Consider the following 15,784-nt stretch of genomic DNA (forward strand, 5'->3'; position numbering starts at 1 on the left):
TCTTATCGTCTCCAAACTTCTTATAGTTTTTTTCACGTACCGATCCAAGGAAAATTATGGGAATACGTCCAAATTGTCCATAGGTATGAATGTGAGTGTGAATGGTTGTTTGTCTATATGTGCCCTGTGATTGGCTGGCCACCAGTCCAGGGTGAAGACAGCTGGGATAGGCTCCTGCATAAATTATTATTTGCAAATTTTTGCAAATTTTTAAATTATATATATATATATATATATATATATAGTTGCTAATTTTTAATAATAATATATATATTATAAATATATAAATAATTTAAAAAATATTTTTCCTAATTATTATTTGCAAATGTTTGCTATTTTTTTATAATATATATATATATAAATTATAAATATATAAATAACATAAACATTATTTTTCATAATTATTATTTGCAAATGTTTGCTAATTTTTAAATATATATATATTTGCAATTTTTTTAATTGTATATATAATAAATATATGCAATAAACATATATTATTTTATAATTTTAATTAAATTTAATTTCTTTTTTATTTTAATTTTTAAATAATAATATATGTTTATTTTATATATATATATAATAAATATATGCAATAAACATATATTATTTTGTAATTTTAATTAATTTTAATTTAATTTATTTTTATTTTTAAATAATAATATATGTTTATTATATATATATATATATATATATATATATATATATATATATATATATATATATATATATATATATATAATAAATATATGCAATAAACATATATTATTTTTTAATTTTAATAAATTTTAATTTAATTTATTTTTATTTTTATATAATAATATAATGTTTATTATATTTTACATATGTTTTACCATTGTCTAAAATTCAAATATTTAACTATTTAAAAAAAATTATATTAATAGCAAATTAAAATATATAATAAATAAAATCCGGAAAATATGGTATATAAATTTCCATATAAGTCGCTCCGGAGTATAAGTCGCAGGAACAGCCAACCTATGAAAAAAAATGATTTTAATGCGCTTCTCAACTGGGTTGCAAAACTAAATTTTGTGACATAAACACTTTAGCTTTAGCGTGACAAATGCTAATGTAGTTTTGTCAAGTCAGCGTAGTGTTGTCTTCACCCTCGGTCCTGATGTTGACGTGTGACCTTGATGGAGGATGCGCTAGCTGTTCTCCCTCTGGATTGACTCCTGGTGACAAAAACGCTAATTAGCTCTGCTGGGCGTCCGGGCGCCCCGAGTTGCGTTGGGGCACCTTGACCATGCAGGGAGACAAAACAAAACAAAACAAAACAAAAAGTGTGTGTCTCTGTGACTTTTGTGACGTTTCTGCGAGCGGGTGGCCATCTTTTATTAACACGTGCTTGTGGCTGCTGTTAGAAAGTTCGATTCCTTATTTATAAATAGAATATACAAGTATTTATAGAAATACAACACCTGGTTATCACGTTATAAATACACTTTTTAACATTATTAGAGCTCTCGAGACATAATATAACACCCCTATTGTGACGGGAAAGTCACTTTATCACCAAGTACTTCCTGCAGTGGTTACTGCCTCATCAATCCAACATGACCGACACCATGTGACCAGTATAGAATACCACATATCATCTTTGAATGCATCTTCTTAATGCCTTTAATTTAGCATTTAGCAAGGACTTAATTTAGCATTTTTATGCTCCATTTAGGCTGGAAAATGTGTAATATTTACTTAAATAAGCCTATTTTATGACTAAACATACCTTATGGAACCACGGTTGAACTGATCTCGTACAATATATTACTTATTATTTAATTTGTTGTATATTTACTATTTTTCATAATTATTATTAGCGAAATTTTGCTAATTTTTAAATAATATATGTATATTTGCTAATTTTTAATAATAATATATGTATATAAATTATGAATATATAAATAATATAAAAATATTTTCATAATTATTATTTTCACATTTTTGCTATTTTTTAAATTATATATATATTTGCTAATTTTTAATAATTATATATGTATATAAATTATAAATATATAAATAATATAAAAATATTTTTCATAATTATTATTTTCACATTTTTGCTAATTTTTAAATTATATATATATATGCTAATTTTTTAAAAATTACATATATATAAATTATAAATATATACATAATATAAAATATTTTTCATAATTATTATTTGCAAATGTTTGCAAAATAATTAATTATATATAATTATATATATAATTATATAATTATATATATTTATATATATATAAGTTATGAATAGATAAATAATATAAAATCATTTGTCGTAATTATTATTTGCAAATTTTTGCAAATTTTTAAATATATATATATATATATTTGCAAATTTTTTTTAATAATAATATATATAATAAATATATGCAATAAACATATATTATTTTTAATTCTAATTAATTTTAATTAATTTTAATTATTTTTGTTTATTTTTAAATAATAATATGTTTATTATATATATATATATATATATATATATATACATATATATATATATATATATATATATATATATATATATATATATATATATATACATATATATATATATGTATATATATATATATATACATATATATATACATATATATATATATATATATATATATATATATATATATGTATATATATATATATATATATATATATATATATATATATATATATATATATATATATATATATATATATATATATATATATTTATATTTACAGGCCATAAACAGGCCTTATGGAACCACGGTTGAACTGATGGAATACAACCAGCGCGTCCCCTTTACCGACCGTCCTCGAAGGCCACATGCTGAATTTGAATTGCGTGATTTGTAGCCCATTTATTTTCATCAAAAAAGAAATTCCTCCTCGCCGGCTGCGCGTTTTGTAAACACGACGACAAAATAAATAAATAAATAAATAAACAAACTCCGTCACGACCCTCACAACAGTTGCTACAGAGGACGAACAAGAGCAGCCGCTCCAGAGCATCTGTTCGATTCCGGTCGGCCAGATTTTCCACATTATGGAGGAGGAAAGAAGAAGGTGTTGTGAAAACACATTAAGACTTTGACAAGAAAATAAGTACTTGAAAGCTTTTGTATTGGGTAGGAGTTTTTTTCTGGAAGAAAACTTTATGTGAAGAAAAACAATTTACAGCAAGTCGTATCTTGTTTAGGATTATTATTATTATTATTATTATTATTATTATTATTATTATTGTTATTGTTATTGTTATTGTTATTGTTATTGTTATTGTTATTGTTATTATTATTATTATTATTATTGTTATTATTATTGTTATTATTATTATTGTTATTGTTATTGTTGTTATTGTTGTTATTGTTGTTATTGTTGTTATTGTTATTGTTATTGTTATTGTTATTGTTATTGTTGTTATTGTTATTGTTATTATTGTTATTGTTATTGTTATTATTATTATTATTATTATTATTATTATTATTGTTGTTATTATTACTATTAGAATAGAATACTTTTGTTTTTCTTTCTTGAACTTGTGTCAGCGTTTTTTTTTTTTTTTTTTTTTATGTAGTAATTGTTTTCCGTATTGTTTTCCATATCGCAGTCACGAGGGGCACATCGTTGTTGGTGCCATAAAGTTTGTGTTTTAGCGTTCATTGTGATTATTTTCTATACATTCATACCTATGGACAATTTGGAGTCGCTAATTAATTAGCCTAGCATGTTTTTGGAATGTGGGAGGAAACCGGAATACCCGGAGAAAACCCACGCATGCACGGGGGAGAACATGCAAACTCCACACAGAGATGGCCGTGGGTGGAATTGAACACTGGTTTCCTAACTGTGAGGTCTGCGTGCTAACCACTCGTCCGCTATGCAGCCCTTAATTTGCTATTATTATTTTTTTTTAAATAGTTAGTGTTTTAATTTTAGAAAATGGTAAAACTTATGAAAATATAAAAAAATAATAAAACAATCATTAAAAAATATTTTTATGAATTATTAAAAAAATAAAAAAAATAAAAAAATATTAAAAATTATAAAAAATAAAAAGAATTATGAAAATATATTATATGTAACAGTTTCATTTCTTCAGGTTCTCTTTTTCCTTTTTTTAATTTTTGTTAGCGTACTTTTGTTTTTCTTTCTTGAACTTGTGTTAGTGTTTTTTTTTTTTTAATTTTTTATTTTTTTTATTATGTAGTAATTGTTTTCCGTATTGTTTTCCATATCGCAGTCACGAGGGGCACATCGTTGTTGGTGCCATAAAGTTTGTGTTTTAGCGTTCATTGTAATTATTTTCTATACAATATATATATATATATATATTTTTTTTTTTTTTTAACATCTAACACTGGTTTGATGTGTGTGTGTGTGTGTGTGTGTGTGTGTGTGTGTGTGTAGGTACTACGCTATCTGCTGCCAGCCTCTTGTGTATCGCAACAAGATGACGCCCATGCGCGTGGCGCTGATGATTGGCGGCTGCTGGGTCATTCCCACCTTCATCTCCTTCCTTCCCATCATGCAAGGATGGAACACCATCGGCATCCACCACGTGGTGAGTGTGGAATAGTGTGGAATAGTGTGCTTTACGCCGCATTTTTGTAGTTTTGTTGACTTTTGTAGCGATACAAGTACAGAGCATTCAGTGTGTTGTCATGGCGATATCATCAAGTCGTTTTTAAATATTAATACATCTTAAAAAGGTCATAGAAGGTAAATTAGGTTCATGATTGGTGTCTCGTTACTGTTGAGTCATTAACGCCTGATTAAAACATGCAAATTTTTTGTTTTATTGATTGGGGAGCGCTGTCAATCACTTTCTTTCTCACTGGCACCCCCTAGTGGCAATTAGCATGTAATTACATGCAATGAATTCATCTTTAAATGCTTCCTAAATATAATTTTTTAAGTGGATTTTTTTCTATTTGTTGATGTTTGTGTCCAAAGGAAGCACTAATGGAAATCTTGGCGGGGGGTCCGGGGGGGTAGTCAGTCAGGCCAAAGAGCCAGAGACTCCCCAGCCACTGTTAACCTCGCTCGCCCTCTCCTGACCTTAGACTCAGTGACCTGGTGGGTCCACAGCAGCGCTCCAATTTGACACACACACACACACACACACATAAAACACACACACATAAATACACACACTGTGGTAGCGACTCTCAGAGGGTCCAATTAAAACTGAGGAATGTTGGGACCCGGGATGGGTTCTGGCAGAGTTCCACTGCCAGAAGGTCCGACTCACAGATGAAAACATCAAGACTCCATGATTAGTCGCGTGTTAGCTTGCGCATACATGGTTCTGGTTGGATTTGTGCGTTTCCTGTCATGTGACGGACAGCAGAGACGTCATCAATGAGTGAGAGACCCCCCCCCCCCGCCCCCCGTCCGTTTATAGTAGTTTCCCACAGAGATGAGACGATAGCAGAGAAGGAAAGTGGAGCGTTGGGTGACATTTTTTAGTTTTTCCCACAGGACTGCGATCTATTTGTGGCTGTGGTTTGGGGGTGGATGGTGACACCTTGTTTTTTTTTGTACACCCCAGTTTTTGTCTGATGTGGTTTCGTACAATATTATGGAACAGATTATATTATATATTATATGTTTTTGCATCTACTTATTTCATTTGTTGTATATTTATTATTTTTCATAATTATTATTTGTTAATTTGTTAAATAATAATATATGTTTATTTTATTTTATTTTATTTTATTTTATTTTATTTTATTTTATTTTATTTTATTTTATTTTATTTTATTTTATTTTATTTTATAGATTATTATAGATTATGATATTATAATATAGATATTATACATATAGACAAACAACCATTCACACTCACACACAGAGATGGCCGAGGGTGGGATTGAACTCGGGTCTCCTAGCTATACAATATTATGGAACAGATTCCACTGTATATGGCCACTGTATTTTGCATCTACTTATTTCATTTGTTGTATATTTATTATTTTTCATAATTATTATTTGTTAATTTTTAAAATAATAATATATGTTTATTTTATTTTATGTTATTTAATTTAATTTAATTTAATTTAATTTAATTTAATTTAATTTAATTTTATTTTATTTTATTTTATTTTATTTTATTTTATTTTATTTTATTTTATTTTATTTTATTTTATTTTATTTTATTTTATTTTATTTTATTTTATTTTATTTTATTTTATTACGGATATTCTATTATAGATTATTATATTATAATATAGATCTTATACATATAGGGTGGGATTGAACTCGGGTCTCCTTGCTGAGAGGTCTGCGCGCTAACCAATCGATCGCCGTGCAGCCCATTATTTCATTTATGTTATATATTTATTAGTTTTCTGAATTATTATTTGTTATTTTTTTTAATAATATATGTTTATTGCATATATTTATTGAATTTTTAAATTATATTTGTATTTATTTTTATTTATATTTTATATTTTATATTTCATATTTTATATTTTATATTTTATATTTTATATTTTATATTTTATATTTTATATTTTATATTTTATATTTTATATTTTATATTTTATATTTTATGGGGACAAAAAGTCAGAAAAAACACGAAAGCTTAACATATATACTACGAAATTGAATACTCTGCTGAATACTTGCTACTAAATATAGCCACAAAGACCCTCTTGTTACGTCTTCTTCTCTCATGGGCGCTTGATTGCAGATTGAGCAAAGACGCTACATGGATTCCAGCAACTCCACGTTGTGCGTCTTCATGGTCAACAAGCCGTACGCCCTCACGTGTTCCGTGGTGGCCTTCTACATCCCCCTGGTCCTCATGGTCCTGGCCTACCAGAGGATCTACGTCACGGCCCGAGCGCACGCCCTCCAGATCAGCATGCTGCAGCGTGCCGGTGGCGGCGGGACCAACACGGCCGCTACCTCCGCCGCCGCGTCGTCGGACTCGGCCGACCATCAACGCAACCACCGCATGCGTACGGAAACCAAAGCGGCCAAGACGCTGTGTATCATTATGGGATGTTTCTGCCTCTGCTGGGCGCCATTCTTCATCACCAACGTGGTGGACCCGTTCATCGACTACACGGTACCCGAGAAGCTGTGGGCGGCCTGCTTGTGGCTGGGCTACATCAACTCCATGCTCAATCCCATCCTCTACGCCTTCCTCAACAAGTCCTTCCGCCGTGCCTTCCTCATCATACTCTGCTGCGGCAGGAAGCGCTACCGCCGACCGTCCATCTTGGGATCCGGCGCGCCATGCACGACCACGCCCATCAACGGATCCACGCACGTACTCAAGTAAGTTCAGAGAAGCGGGGTACACACCCCTGGACTGGTGGCCAGCCAGCCAATCACAGGGCACATATAGACAAACAACCATTCACACTCACATTCATACCTATGGACAATTTGGAGTAATGCTAATTAGCCTAGCATGTTTTTGGAATGTGGGAGGAAAACCGGAATACCCGGCGAAAACCCACACATGCACGGGGAGAACATGCAAACTCCACATATAGAGATGGCCGAGGGTGGAATTGAACCCTGGTCTCCTAGCTGTGAGGTCTGCATGCTAACCACTAGAGCGCTGTGCAGCCGAGTATTATATTATATTATTCATTCATTCATTTTCTACCGCCTATCCTCACGAGGGTCGCGGGGGGTGCTGGAGCCTATCCCAGCTGTCTTCAGGCGAGAGGCGGGACACACCCCCGACTGGTCGCCAGCCAGCCAATCACAGGGCACATATAGACAAACAACCATTCACACTCACATTCATACCTATGGAAAATTTGGAGTCGCTAACTAACCTTAGCAGCTTCTTAGCATGTGTACATTAGCATTAGCATGGGTGCTTTCTTAGTGTGCTTATGCTTAGCATGTTAGCATTTTAGCCACATATACAAGTATGAATTTAGAAACACATCGTGCAATGTTAGCCTTTTTAATTGCTATATACTTACTTAGTCACATTATCATGCTAGGTGTTAGCATACTAATGTTAGCATTTGACCCATTTTCATAATAGTATATTTACGCTATCTTATTAGCTGTCTACGGGAGCTGTTTTAGCATGTTTACATTAGCATTTTATCAATTTTCATAAAAGTACATTTATATACAAACTTAGCAGTAATTAGCATGGGTCCTTTCTTAGTGTGCTTATGTTAGCATGTTGGCATTTTAGCCACATATACAAGGATGAATTTAGAAACGCAGTGTGCTAGCATTTTAAGCATTTCCGTAGGGAAGAATTTATCTTGTTAGGCGCTAGCATCCTAGCAATGCTAACAGTTAGCAATGTTAGCCTTTTTAAATGCTATCATGCTAGGTGTTAGCATACTAACGTTAGCATTTGACCCATTTTCATAATAGTAAATTTACGCTATCCTATTAGCTGTCTACGGGAGCTGTCTTAGCATGTTTACATTAGCATTTTATCAATTTTCATAAAAGTACATTTATATACAAACTTAGCAGTAATTAGCATGGGTCCTTTCTTAGTGTGCTTATGTTAGCATGTTGGCATTTTAGCCACATATACAAGGATGAATTTAGAAACGCAGTGTGCTAGCATTTTAAGCATTTCCGTAGGGAAGAATTTATCTTGTTAGGCGCTAGCATCCTAGCAATGCTAACAGTTAGCAATGTTAGCCTTTTTAATTGCTATATACTTACTTAGTCACACTATCATGCTAGGTGTTAGCATACTAACGTTAGCATTTGACCCATTTTCATAATAGTAAATTTACGCTATCCTATTAGCTGTCTACGGGAGCTGTGTTAGCATGTTTACATTAACATTTTATCAATTTTCATAAAAGTACATTTATATACAAACTTAGCAGTAATTAGCATGGGTCCTTTCTTAGTGTGCTTATGTTAGCATGTTTGCATTTTAGCCATATATACAAGGATGAATTTAGAAACATAGCGTGCTAGCATTTTAAGCATTTCCATAGGGAAGAACTTTGAGCCATACAGTACCGCTATTTTACCATCTTGTTAGGCGCTAGCATCCTAGCAATGCTAACAGTTAGCAATGTTAGCCTTTTTAATTGCTATATACTTACTTAGTCACACTATCATGCTAGGTGTTAGCATACTAACGTTAGCATTTGACCCATTTTCATAATGGTAAATTTACGCTATCCTATTAGCTGTCTACGGGAGCTGTTTTAGCATGTTTACATTAGCATTTTATCAATTTTCATAAAAGTACATTTATATACAAACTTAGCAGTAATTAGCATGGGCCCTTTCTTAATGTGCTTATGTTAGCATGTTTGCATTTTAGCCACATATACAAGTATGAATTTAGAAACATAGCGTGCTAGCATTTTAAGCATTTCCGTAGGGAAGAACTTTGAGCCATACAGTACCGCTATTTTACCATCTTGTTAGGCGCTAGCATCCTAGCAATGCTAACAGTTAGCAATGTTAGCCTTTTTCATTGCTATATACTTACTTAGTCACATTATCATGCTAGGTGTTTGCATACTAATGTTAGCATTTTACCCATTTTCATAATAGTAAATTTACGCTATCCTATTAGCTGTCTACGGGAGCTGTCTTAGCATGTTTACATTAGCATTTTATCCATTTTCATAAAAGTACATTCATATACAAACTTAGCAGTAATTAGCATGGGTCCTTTCTTAGTGTGCTTATGTTAGCATGTTTGCATTTTAGCCACATATACAAGGATGAATTTAGAAACGCAGTGTGCTAGCATTTTAAGCATTTCCGTAGGGAAGAATTTATCTTGTTAGGCGCTAGCATCCTAGTAATGCTAACAGTTAGCAATGTTAGCCTTTTTCATTGCTATATACTTACTTAGTCACACTATCATGCTAGGTGTTAGCATACTAATGTTAGCATTTTACCCATTTTCATAATAGTAAATTTACGCTATCCTATTAGCTGTCTACGGGAGCTGTGTTAGCATGTTTACATTAGCATTTTATCAATTTTCATAAAAGTACATTTATATACAAACTTAGCAGTAATTAGCATGGGTCCTTTCTTAGTGTGTTTATGTTAGCATGTTTGCATTTTAGCCATATATACAAGGATGAATTTAGAAACATAGCGTGCTAGCATTTTAAGCATTTCCGTAGGGAAGAACTTGGAGCCATACAGTACCACTATTTTGCCATCTTGTTAGGCGCTAGCATCCTAGCAATGCTAACAGTTAGCAATGTTAGCCTTTTTAATTGCTATGTACTTACTTAGTCACACTATCATGCTAGGTGTTAGCATACTAATGTTAGCATTTTACCCATTTTCATAATAGTAAATTTACGCTATCCTATTAGCTGTCTACGGGAGCTGTCTTAGCATGTTTACATTAGAAACATAGCGTGCTAGCATTTTAAGCATTTCCGTAGGGAAGAACTTCGAGCCATACAGTACCACTATTTTGCCATCTTGTTAGGCGCTAGCATCCTAGCAATGCTAACAGTTAGCATGACACCATTTTGCCATTTTTAAGTGTATGTACTTACTTAGATACGTAGCGCTATCATGAGAGCGACTAATATGTTAGCATTTCAGCTAACATGTAATAAAAATGTTGACAAAACAGGCTAGGATGAGGAAGTGTTTGACGGAGAACCGAAAAAAATAGAAAGTAGCGTGTGACACTTTCAAGTTGTATTTACACGGTATGTCTCACATGTCCACTAAATGACTTTCTGCGTGATTGACGGCACGCCGCCGCCGCCGCTACTGCTCGATGGCCGGCTTCCATCACGACCGACACGCCGCAGCTGCCGTGAGCCGAGCGACAAATTCATCACTTAAATGAAACAACACACGAGCCATCAACCGGCGCCACTCACCAGATGTCACACGGGACAATAACGAACAGGAAGTCACTCAATAGCGCCCCCTTTTTGTCTTTGAAAACATTACTCAATTAGTTACAGGTTATACACAAAGCAATTTTGGGTGGAAACCATGGAAACCGTGGGTAGTATTCCAACACTTTCACCAAATGAGCCCACATCCCTCCCATCGTCATTTGATGGTTTCTTCCATACCATGAATCCGTCTCGGCGCCACTGGCGACAGGAAATGACCGTTTGAAACAAAAAAAAACAACAGTTTAATTCTTATTGGGGATGCTGCACACACACACACACACACACACACACATACACACATACTGACAGCTGCAGAGAGTGTGTGTGTGTGTGTATATAGCGTGTTAGCGGCGCTCGCTTGTTGCAAGCTTGTGGTCGAAGGCAGCTGGCCTGTTAGGATTTTCTCTTTGCTTACATCTACATTGTTGTCTCTGCACACACACACACACACACACACACACACACACACACACACACACACACACACACACACACACCATAGCTGGTCCTTGTGGGAATTTTGCTATTGATGCTAAGAAATGCAAAGTAACTTGGAGTATTTTTGTGTAAAGAAAATGTGTACAGTGTGAGTATTTTAATTTAATTTAATTTAATTTAATTTAATTTAATTTTATTTTATTTTATTTTATTTTATTTTATTTTATTTTATTTTATTTTATTTTATTTTATTTTATTTTCTACCGCTTATCCTCACGCTGGAGCCTATCCCAGTTGTCTTCAGGGCGAGAGGCGGGGTACACCCTGGACTGGTCGCCAGCCAGCCAGCCAATCACAGGGCACATATAGACAAACAACCATTCACACTCACATTCATACCTATGGACAATTTGGAGTCGCTAATTATAACCTAGCATGTTTTGGGAATGTGGGAGGAAAACCGGAGTACCCGGAAAAAAAACCCCACGCATGCACGGGGAGAACATGCAAAACCAAAAGGGTGGGATTGAACTCGGGTCTCCTAGCTGTGAGGTCTGCGCGCTAACCACTAGACCGCCGTGCAACCCATTATTTCATTTATGTTATATATTTATTATTTTTCATAATTATTATTTTTTTAAAAATTTAAATAATATATGTTTATTGGATATATTTATTATATATTTTTAAATTATATTAATATTTATTTTTATGAGGACAAAAAGTAAGAAAAAACACTTTTTTGTGTGTTTTTATTAAGTGGGCGGGTCCAACAAAAGGACCCGCTGCTTGTTGAGAAGAGCAATATGTGATTTTATGTTAGCATCAAAAATGTCCAATAAGACCATAACAAGTTGCTAAATTACAATACTGAATACTTGCTACTAAATATAGCCACAAAGACCCTCTTGCTACGTCTTCTTCCTGGCTGACCAGGTGGGTTTCTGGCGGAACATATATGGAACATCAAAGTGAGTTATTCCTGTTTTATTAGGGGGGTGTAATGACATAGGAGTACTTTCAGTTTTTGGCTCGTACTTTGGGTGTGGGTTGCCAGTCGGGTTTGTGTGTGTTTGGTGGCAGCTGCCCTCCCAAATGAGGATGAGGCGCAGCTTCATCGGAGGGATGCTGCTCGTTATGTTTCACACACCTGGGCACCACGGACAGATTTGGGTCGAGGTCGTTAAATAACAAACTTTATGTGTGTGTGTGTGTGTGTGTGTGTGTCGGCCATGAAGTTGCCAGGTTTCCTTCTTCTTCTGAGTTCCTTTTCTTTTCTTCTTTTTTTTCTTTTTTCAGATGAGTGGCGGAGATTATGGTGTTTTTTTTTGTTATGGTAGCTCCTCCCCTTCTGTTACCTAGCCAAGATGGTGGCTAAGTGTTAAAGATGTAGCAATGTTAGCATTTTAGCTATTTTAATTGCTATATACTTACTTAGTCACACTATCATGCAAGGTGTTAGCATACTAATGTTAGCATTTTACCCATTTTCATAACAGTAAATTTTCACTCAGAAGCTTCTTAGCATGTTTACATTAGCATGTTATCCATTTTCATAAAAGTACATTTATATCTCGTTAGGTGCTAACATCCTAGCAATGCTAACAGTTAGCAATGTTAGCATTTTTGCCTTTTTAATCGATATATACTTAGTCTTAGTGCTTACTTAACATTAGCATTTTACCCATTTTTATAATAGTAAATTTACGCTAACCTATTAGCTGTCTACGGGAGCTGTGTTAGCATGTTTACATTAGCATTTTATCAATTTTCATAAAAGTACATTTATATACAAACTTAGCAGTAATTAGCATGGGTGCTTTCTTGGTGTGCTTATGTTAGCATGTTTGCATTTTAGCCACATCTACAAGTTTGAACTTAGAAAACATAGCATGCTAGCATTTTAAGCATTTCCGTAGGGTGGAACGTCGAGTCATACAGTACCACTATTTTGCCATATTTTGCCGTTAAGCGCTAGCATCCTAGCAATGCTAACAGTTAGCAATGTTAGCATTTTAGCCTTTTTAATTGCTATATACTTACTTAGTCACACTATCATGCTAGGTGTTAACATACTAACGTTAGCATTCAACCCATTTTCATAATAGTAAATTTACGCTATCCTATTAGCTGTCTATGGGAGCTGTGTTAGCATGTTTACATTCGAATTTTATCCATTTTCATGAAAGTACATTTATATACAAACTTAGCAGTAGTTAGCATGGGTCCTTTCTTAGTGTGCTTTTGTTAGCATGTTTGCATTTTATTTATGAATTTAGAAACACAGTGTGCTAGCATTTTAAGCATTTCCATAGGGAAGAACTTATCTTGTTAGGTGCTAATATCCTAGCAATGCTAACAGTTAGCAATGTTAGAATTTTAGCCTTTTTAATTGCTATATACTTACTTAGTCACACTATGGTGCTAGGTGTTAGCATACTAATGTTAGCATTTTACCCATTTTCATAATAGTAAATTTACGCTATCCTATTAGCTGTCTATGGGAGCTGTGTTAGCATGTTTACATTCGAATTGTATCCATTTTCATGAAAGTACATTCATATACAAACTTAGCACTAGTTAGCATGGGTCCTTTCTTTGTGTGCTTATGTTAGCAAGTGAGTTTTGTGACCGCAAACGCAAACATTTATACACACGGCATGCTCGGCGCTGAGTGCTATCTAGCTAGGTGCTAACTGTTAGCATGTTAGCATTTTTATCATTATCATGCTAGGTGTTAGCATACTAATAATGGCATTTTACCCATTTTCATAATAATACATTTATGCTATCCTATTAGCTGTCTACGGGAGCTGTGTTAGCATGTTTACATTCGCTTCTTCTGAGTTCCTCTTTCTATTCCTTCTCTTTCTTCTCCTAATCCTTCTTGTCTTCTTTGTGGCGGAGATTATGGCGTTTTTGTTTTGTTATGGTAGCTCCTCCCCTTCCGTAGCTCCTCCCCTTCCGTTACCTAGCCAAGATGGTGGCTATGGAGGGTGGTAAGTGTCCATCACAGCACACTCACTGTTGTATTACTAAACAGTTCTATCTAAGATAGCAGTCAGCTGCCATCGTTACGTGTGAACTTTAACCTTGTTTCCGTCCTCTCTTCCTTCTTCTCTCCTACCTTCCTTTCCTTCCATGCCTCCTTTTCATCAACCTTCTTCTCTCCATCGTTCATCCCATGTCTGATCCTCCTCTTCCATACTCTTATTTATCCTTTTTTTCATCTCCTTTACTCCTCTCTTTCCATCTTTCCCTCCCCTGGTTCTTCATTTCTTCGCCATCTACCTTTTCTCTTCATTGATGATCATCTTCACCTTCTCCTTTTACCATCTTCTCTTCATTCACTTCGTCTTTTTCCTTCCTTGTTTCTCCTGCCACAACCCACCGTCCTCTTCCTGGTGCTCCTCCTGGTGCTCCTCCTGGTTCTCCTCCTGGGTCCTCCTGGTCTCTCCAGCAGCTGCTCCTCTGCCTCCAAACTGCTGCTCTGGTTCTGCAACACCAGACCAGTGCCTGTCTAGCTGCTCTAGATCTACACTCTCACCGGGGTTCGCTCTCAAGTGAGTTTTGTGACCGCAAACATTTATACACACACTGGGTGCTATCTAGCTAGGTGCTAACTGTTAGCATGTTAGCATTTCCGGTACTTGGTGCCATCAATCCAGGGGGCTCACATGGTAACTGTTCAGTTGTTTTAGCTACCTGGCGTTAGGCTGTCTTAAAAAGGTATTAGCATGCTAACTGTTTGCATTGCTGTACTTAGCAGTAAGTACTTAGCACTTAGCAGTAATTAGCATGGGTCCTTTCATGAAAGTACATTTATATGCAAACTTAGCAGTAGTTAGCATGGGTCCTTTCTTAGTAAGCTTATGTTAGCATGTTTGCAATGCTAACAGTTAGCAATGTTAGCATTTTAGGCTTTTTAATTGCTATATACTGACTTAGTCACTCTATCATGCTAGGTGTTAGCATACTAACGTTAGCATTTTACCCATTTTCATAATAGTAAATTTACGCTATCCTATTAGCTGTCTACGGGAGCTGTGTTAGCATTTTTACATTCGAATTTTATCCATTTTCATGAAGTAAAGTACATTTATATACAAACTTAGCATTAGTTAGCATGGGTCCTTTCTTTGTGTGCTTATGTTAGCAAGTGAGTTTTGTGACCGCAAACGCAAACATTTTTACACACAGCAGGGATTAGCATTAGCATTTTACCCATTTTCATAATAGTAAATTTATGCCATCCTATTAGCTGTCTACGGGAGCTGTGTTAGCATGTTTACATTCAAATTTTATCAATTTTCATGAAGTAAAGTACATTGTACATATATACAAACTTAGCAGTAATTAGCATGGGTCCTTTCTTAGTGTGCTTATGTTAGCATGTTTGCATTTTAGCCACAAGTATGAATTTAGAAACACAGTGTGCTAGCATTTTAAGCATTTCCATAGGGAAGAACTTATCTTGTTAGGTGCTAACA

General features: G+C 34.2%; 1 protein-coding gene across 3 annotated transcripts in view; it reads left to right on the forward strand.

Annotated features, from left to right (window-relative positions):
- Window positions 1-15,784, forward strand: part of htr4 (5-hydroxytryptamine receptor 4) — a 71,106-nt gene that overhangs the window by 48,279 nt on the left and 7,043 nt on the right. Inside the window, exons 5-7 of one of the 3 annotated variants that reach the window (XM_058064218.1) lie at window positions 4,408-4,561; window positions 6,695-7,287; window positions 14,755-14,857. In XM_058064218.1, coding sequence (XP_057920201.1) covers window positions 4,408-4,561; window positions 6,695-7,287; window positions 14,755-14,818 — 811 coding nt within the window. In that variant the 3' untranslated portion in view covers window positions 14,819-14,857. The remainder of the gene's footprint in view (window positions 1-4,407; window positions 4,562-6,694; window positions 7,288-14,754; window positions 14,858-15,784) is intronic. The other 2 variants (XM_058064219.1, XM_058064217.1) reach the window with 2 other exon arrangements.

This window comes from Doryrhamphus excisus, chromosome 2 (assembly GCF_030265055.1).
Source record: "Doryrhamphus excisus isolate RoL2022-K1 chromosome 2, RoL_Dexc_1.0, whole genome shotgun sequence".
In the NCBI taxonomy this organism is placed as follows: Eukaryota; Metazoa; Chordata; class Actinopteri; order Syngnathiformes; family Syngnathidae; genus Doryrhamphus; species Doryrhamphus excisus.